Consider the following 7,665-nt stretch of genomic DNA (forward strand, 5'->3'; position numbering starts at 1 on the left):
CTCTGTTCGTTCTAGTGGCGCATCACGCAGTTTTGCGCAATATTCCTTATTCTGTCGCTCGGCTCTTTTCCATGCACTTCCAACGCCATCTCTGTATAAACCAAAAAGTTAACCCGTTGGTAAGCGGAGGCTTTTGTTTCCTATACAGCGCCACCTGTGGAAAGTTTTCCAAACTATTTGAGTTTTCACTCGCCCGCTGCAGTGTTCTCCCCGCAGCTTGTTTTGTTTCTAACGTTGAAAATAAAATTAATAGATGGCGCTAATAGCGAAACATTCTTTAAAATTAAATTGCCTTTTTTGTCCATACGTTGTATTATTGTAACGCCGGTGGACTAGCGATAAGAATAAATCTTAACTATTATTCGCATCTACCAGAGCGCATTGCCTAATGTCAGTTTGCTCCATATATTTCTTTCGCATTGAGCGTCCTCTTCTTTTAACACGTCAATGATAGTAAGTGAATTAGCACTAAAATGTAACTGGTAAGTCGTAGTGATCATAGGAAACGTGCATGAACTGTAGGAGGCAGCACAGGAGCCGTCAGATTTTTGGCGCGAGGCGTAAATGTGATGTTTATTGTTCCGATGTAGCCCACAAGATGGCAGAACCTACTATGCACAAGAAAACACGTCACGTGTAAATGTACATGTATATAATTCCGATTCCGACCACAAGATGGCAGACCCTCCAACGCGCACGGTCCCTATATGCTCTTTGGTAAATATAGGATTACTTTTATATCACTGCTTCGACTGCGTACTGGACACATACCTTCTAATAAATTCAAATATCTTATGAAGTTATCAGATTCATCTAATTGCCTAGATTGCAATATGGTTGAGGATGTTGTACACGTACTGACGGAATGTGTCCGGAGCGCTGCCCAGCGACGCGATCGTGTCAGTGGTAATGGTAGTAACGTAGGATGGTGTAACAGTGCCTTGGCCTCACCATCATCAGATGATGCTAAGGAACTGCTTAAAATTTATTTTTCCTTTTTTGGATTACGGGGGTGGCTTAGCGTAAAGCTAAAACTCCCAGGTAAAATAAAGGAAAAAAAAAAGGATTACTTTTAAAATTTCAAAATCGATATTCCTAGTCCCTAAGCAGGGCTACGCGGATCAGCGACCATTTTATCTCAGACAGTGCCAGCTCCCAAAAGCACTTCCAAGGGGTCGTGCGGGGCCTGGCTTAACATACTATAGGGACCGTGCGCGTTGGAGGGTCTGCCATCTTGTGGTATGGATCGGAACCATAAACATGCACATTTACACGTCAAGTGTTTTCTTGTGCATAGTAGGTTCTGCCATCTTGTGGGCTACATCGGAACAAAAAACATCACATTTACGCTTCGCGCCATAAATCTGACAGCTCCTGTGCTGCCTCCTATAGTTCATGCACGCTCCCTATAACAGCTTAACAAAAAGTGATGGTTCTATATGTCGAACAATTAAGACTGTAAAAGATATACTTTTGAACGTGAATTTTAGAGATTTATCTATATTTGGAAAACTTATTCGAAATATCAGATACTTTTGGGGCGTTGTTTCATCCGCTACTATTGATGCTGACTGTACCTACGTAGCGGCGGGGACGTCAAGTGTGCAACGCGCGCACAACCCGACTAAGCTCTGCCCGAGAGTGCCCGAGAACGCCTGTAAATGTAACGTCTGTGTGCGTAAATGTCACGTCTGTGTGCGTGCGGCGAAAATGGCACTTTGTACTGAGCGAACTCTCTGCTCAGGCGCGCGCCGCCGCTATTTACTTTGTGGCAGGGCTACATATACGCGGATCAGCAACCATTTTAGCTCAGATAGTGCCAACTTCCAAGCACTTCCAAGGGCCCGTGCGGGGCCTAGCGTAAAATACTAATCAACGAATTCTCCTAAAAATGTACACAAACCCGCTGCGCGTGCCTGATCGACGTCACAGCGCTCGACTTGTGCCTAGGGTTGCCATCCGTCCGATTTTCCCCGGATTTGTCCTAGTTTAGAGAGCATCCGGGGAGCGTCCGTGGGGGGCTTCATTTGTAGTCCGGGTTTAAAAATTTAAAGTCTTAGGCACCCCGCATCACACGCACAACCTGTTTAAAAAAACCTGTTGACATGTCCGGGTTCTGGACTCTAAAATCCGGGGTTTTCACGTGGGGTTGTCCCGGTTTCCAAATTTTAGAGATGGCAACCCTGCTTGTGCGTAACCTTGGTGGCTGACCGTGGCGCGCATCTAAACTCCACCACCTGCATGTGTTTTCTGCATGCCGCCCTACCTGCACGCGCCTTGGCGTATTACTTTTTTTTTTCATTTATTTGCAAGAATACTTAATTGTAGTTACAGGATGTCCTTGTAGAATATTGTACAGTATTCTATCGTAATTAAACGATGCGCAAATTTTATTGTACAATAATTTTTAGTCCAACACAATGTGTTAGACTGAAAATAACTATACTATTAAATTTAATTAAATTGCATGCAATAACATTTACAATAAATAGATTAGACTATAAAAATTGCATAGCACATATCATTACATCAATTGGACTAATATCAATACAAAACATAACATTACATTAGTTGATTATCATGCTATAACACTGGTTCATTATCATTACATTACATAAGATTTATATTGGATTATTAATAATAATGTTAATTATTTGCATGATTGTGCTCAATAAACTCCTTGACACTATAGAAACAGTGTTCTAATAGAAAGCTTTACACGCTTTACGCTTTTACTCCCCTGGCTCGCTACCTCGAAGACTCCTTCTTTTCGACTGTGCGTCCCGCGCACGCCCTTCTCTTCGTCTCCGAATAATCTAGGACTTTTAGTGATTTTATTTAGGCTAGGTCTGTTAACGACGTGCCTTGTTGACTCTTTTGTACAGGCTGAAAATAAAGAAACCTACCCTTGACTTACCTTTTTATCGACGTTGCGTTGAAGCTGCGCGAACGTTGCGTCGCAGTTGTGCGGGAGCTGGCAGGACGCCGTCACTCGAAAGAAGCTAGTCTGGGGTGGCCTTAACGGGTAGGTACACCGAGCGGATACCGCCCTTACCCGTGTCATGGAACACCCCGTGTCCGGGTACAAGGACTATTGAGAGTTGATGAAACCTAAAATAAGCTAGGCTATTGGGTGAAAGCGATGGACTAAATGAACGATAATATCCAATTTTATTTCCGGCAGACTGTGACTTGCCCCAACGAGATGGGTTCCCACAAAAAGTTACATATGATCATGATTATTATGATTGTTTTTACAAAAACATTACTCTCTTTTTGTTAGGCGGGTAATGAATCATAATTATTTCGGTTAAAATACTTTATACATCTCGACACCTACTTGATATTGTAAATAGGGTTACCAACCTTAGTGCACAGATTTGCGGTACATTAGCGATCAAATTGCGGGATCTGGGTATAAAATGCGGGACTCCTTCACCCGGCTTAACTGGGTAAGGTATATTGATCGTCAACTTATTGAAAGGCATGCAAAATTAAACCAATATAACTTTCTTTTTGCACATTAAAATATAACTTTTACAACAAATATTAAAAATATATTGTTCTCGTGCATTACTCGCGACGTAATATATATTCAAGTTTTTAAAAATTACGAGCTCTCACATTACTCTAATTTACAACCGTTTAAGTACTTATAATCTGGGGGCCTACCGCGAAAACCGAAATTCGCAAATTGCGGGGGTCTTTCTCTTTTACTCTTACTGAGACGTAATAAGAGTGACAGAGAAAAATGCCCGCAATTGACGAACTTCGATTTTCGCGGTTATAGCCCTGGTCTAGCCTGAAAACGGGACAATCGGCGTCCCGCGTGGGCTATTTGCGGGACGCATAGTTTAGGGCTCCAGAAACGGGACGTCCCGCATATAGCGGGACGGTTGGCAACCCTAATTGTAAACTAGTTTAAAGCATGGCCAAGCGGAACAATAATATTCAGATTTAATTAAACTGCAATCAAATATTTTTCTGCTTTGACCAAATGCAAATGGACTAGTGTCACGCATTAACATGAATTTATCACCGAACTGTTTATGTCTAGTGATATGCGTATTGATACATGTAACCAATGAAGAAATGACAACTGGGACGGACACTCTAAACAAAGCTAAAATAACGGACACAATTAACAAAATAAATGATCCAAATTTAAAAGAAAATATTAACATTGATGAAAAAAAGGAACATCAAACAGGATCAACACAATTTGATATGAAAGATTTCAAGGTCAATAAATTGAAAAGTCACCATTTCGAGGATGAAGATACTGCAGATTGCTTAGCTAACGTGGATCCAGCGAAGATAGAAGCAGTTAAAAAGAGTATTAGAAACAACGATGGTAGAGTTGAATATGTACCTGCTGATCCTCAACACGTTAATGATGAAGATATCAAAATAATAAATTGTCTTAAAAGAGAAGTTAAAGCTCAAATCACTCAAACAACAAATAGTGAAATTAAAAAGATCAATAAAGAAGCAACAGATGCTACAGTTAAGAAAATAAATTTAAGTACTGTAGAAGAAGAAAATACACCAAATCAAAAACCAGGTAGAAGAGATACAGAATACCAATTTGAACCGCTGGACTATTATGACGATGAAATGGTATTTGACAACACAACTTGCCCTGACAAGGTGGAGGTTATAGAGCTACAACTGGGCGAAGTGAAGAATTATGACCTGGAGTGTAGTATGATCACGCATTGGACAGGTTTATCTGATGCTGATCAGATGTATCGATAGGTTGGAAATAAATATACAGTTATTGTCCTGTTTCTTAGAATTATCTCGACTTTTTATCACAGCTCGCTTACATAATATTTAATAGTCCCAATCCCTAACAACGTTTGTCCTGAAATCACGTGCCCTTACTGTTTTACCTAATAAGCATTAGACCTACCCGATGATCAATAGTCATTGATCTAAAACTCATTTATCTGATCCCACCTTCCCATTTCCATCATCGGACATCCAGGCGTGGGGAGCGAATGCACCCGTTCGTGGTAAACATTTCATTTGTTCGCACTAAACGGTTTGCCTCCTCTTTTTTGGTACGGACGGCTAAAGAATGGAATGCGCTCCCGCCATCTGTATTCCCTGATAAATATGACCTCGGTCTCTTTAAAGCAAGAGTGAATAGGCTACTACTGAACCGGTGAGCTCCATCTTAGGCCCTGTCTTCACTTTCCATCAGGTGTGACTAGAGCCAATCGCCGATCAGTTTTTTAATAAAAAGAATCATTTTTTTCAAAAGAGAGGTATGGGCATTGTGAATGTCATCTCGCCTTGTGTGGTAGGGCACAGCACAGCAGATGTCATTCCAGATCTAGAGCAGAGCCCAACTGGAGAAGTACCTCTACCGTACAGAAAACCGCAGCCAAGTAAGACTAGACCCTACTCAGTGCTGTATTCCTGCTGGTGAGTAAGGTTGCCAGAGCTACGGAGAATGCTTACCATCAGGCGGGCCGTATGCTTGTTTGCCACCGACGTAGTATAAAAAAATATAACTATCAGTGTTCAATTGGGATTCTTCATATTTCGCGCAAACCCTAACAACATTTGACTGCATATCACTTACCCTGTGTTGTTAATATAACTGCGACATTTTTTTCACAAAAAGCGAAATCTATAAACCTAGTATATATTATGCTGAAGCGATCGACATCAAAATCAAATAGATTTATTAAGATTTAGTTAGTGGAAATCGTTTTCTCCCGAAATGAAGTTTCATAGAAAAAGTACCGTTATTTCGTTAGGAACCCAAAGCTATTCTTGCCTCTTAAGTGCGGTTTTATAAAGCCCTCTAATGGCTTTGATCAAGCTGGATGTTATATATCATTATAATTATATTATGACAAATAATCCATTCATTACAAATCCCTTGAGCTCCCCCATAGTGTAGATCACAGATATTTAATGGAATAGACGATGTGCCAGATAAAATATAGCCATTCACCAATACATCATTCCCGAATAATTATTTAAATTTTTGATCGTATTCGAATTTTTTTTTTAATTATATTTTAGAAACATACAGTCGTTTACAAACAGTACTTATACAATATTGCTTTAGTTTAGACCTAGAGTTTCATTTTTTACATAAAATCACAGACTGTTTTTTTTTAAAGATTACAATTTTAAATGTTACCCAAAACTAAACATTTGAGAGCGTAAAGAAAAGAAAACATGCATTATTACCTAAAGAAAAGCACGTTTTAAAGTATTAATGGAACAAGTAAATATATCTATGTTATAGAGCTTGTCATTTTCGTTAAATAGGGTAATAGATTAAGGGTAATAATTAAAAATTTACACTATGAAACTTGGCATGATTAATCAAATAACATATAGGTATCTATATCTGCTATTAGTGTTCGTGGAAAAAATTGTTATAAAAAGAAGAAAGAAGACAAGTTCTGCATACAAAACTTCTAGTCGATTTTCTTTGTATTACAAATTCAAGCAACAAAATATAATAAGAAACATATTATGTATATGTTAGAGTTAGACCAAGCTAAGTTGGCAGTGATTTTGATAGCCTTGATATTCGCCGTCAATTTCAAGTTTGCGTGTATCCTACGTTTTTCTGTGCGCTTTGTGGCTTCGGTGCATTCCCATTAGGCGTGCTGGGTGATCTAATCAGAAATAAATGTCTGTGTGATATCCAAATTGGAGCCTTGTTTGTCGACGCAGTAATACGTGATGTATAAGTACAGCAATTTGAAGTGATTTGTAATTGGTAATTACGTATTGCTTTCAGTTTAAATGACAAATCCTAAAGTAGGAGATGCGTCATAGGTAGGGCTGCCATCCGTCTGGGTTTTCCCGGATTTGTCCTAGTTTGGAGGCCGTCCGGGGGCCGTCCAGAGGGGGGTGGCAAGAAGTGTCCGCGGAAAACACGGACACTTTTCATGTAAGGAAGCACATTAAAACTACATGTAAAATTAAAGGTCTTGTTTTTTAAAAATATTATTTTCGGACTCGTCCGGGGAAAAAATGCGATTTACGCCAAATGTCCGGGTTTATTTTGAATCTTTGTCCGGGTTTGGTGAAATTCGAGATGGCAGCCCTAGTCGTAGGTAAGTTATAAAAAATATATACCCTCGTCTGTTTTTTAAATAATTATTTGGGATTAGAAATAAATGATAGATAATATTCACATTGCAACATTGCAAATAGGTTGCCTATTGCCTACTATAAATTGCGTACAGACAAAAAAAAACTTGTTTTTGTTATTTTATCGAATGTTACTTATATCAAATACAAATTAAAACTTATTTTAAATAATAAGTTGCCTTATTAAAAAGTTGGGCCAGTCCATGGTTGCCTAGATTTTAGACAAAAAAGAACGGTCATTCTAGTACAACGACAGACCTTCACCTTTGTAATGCATTAGAGACCTCGTCTAGCCACGCTAGTAGATTTCACATACATTATAATTACTTAATTAAAATTTATTATTTATTTAAACTTTATTGCATACATAAAGAAAAATGTACAAATGGCGAACTTAATACCAAAAGGCATTCTCTACCAGTCAACCACTGGGTCAAACAGAGACATTTGTGTATGTTGGTGCAGGAAAAAAGAATAACAAATAATAAGGAAAAAATTAAAATGTATTTTAACAATAAATTGATACGGATGAAA

General features: G+C 38.9%; 1 protein-coding gene across 1 annotated transcript; it reads left to right on the plus strand.

Moving 5' to 3' along the window:
- Positions 1-3,942: 3,942 nt before the first annotated feature.
- Positions 3,943-4,801, plus strand: LOC133525824 (uncharacterized). Its single transcript, XM_061862217.1, has one exon. It carries the CDS (start codon positions 4,027-4,029, stop codon positions 4,756-4,758), a length of 732 nt encoding a protein of 243 aa, XP_061718201.1. The 5' UTR covers positions 3,943-4,026; the 3' UTR covers positions 4,759-4,801.
- Positions 4,802-7,665: the final 2,864 nt, after the last annotated feature.

This window comes from Cydia pomonella, chromosome 1, assembly GCF_033807575.1.
Source record: "Cydia pomonella isolate Wapato2018A chromosome 1, ilCydPomo1, whole genome shotgun sequence".
NCBI lineage: Eukaryota > Metazoa > Arthropoda > Insecta > Lepidoptera > Tortricidae > Cydia > Cydia pomonella.

Bases quoted from the DNA above. Each gene is read 5' to 3' on its own strand.
- LOC133525824 (XM_061862217.1), top strand. From the start codon at position 4,027: ATGAATTTATCACCGAACTGTTTATGTCTAGTGATATGCGTATTGATA.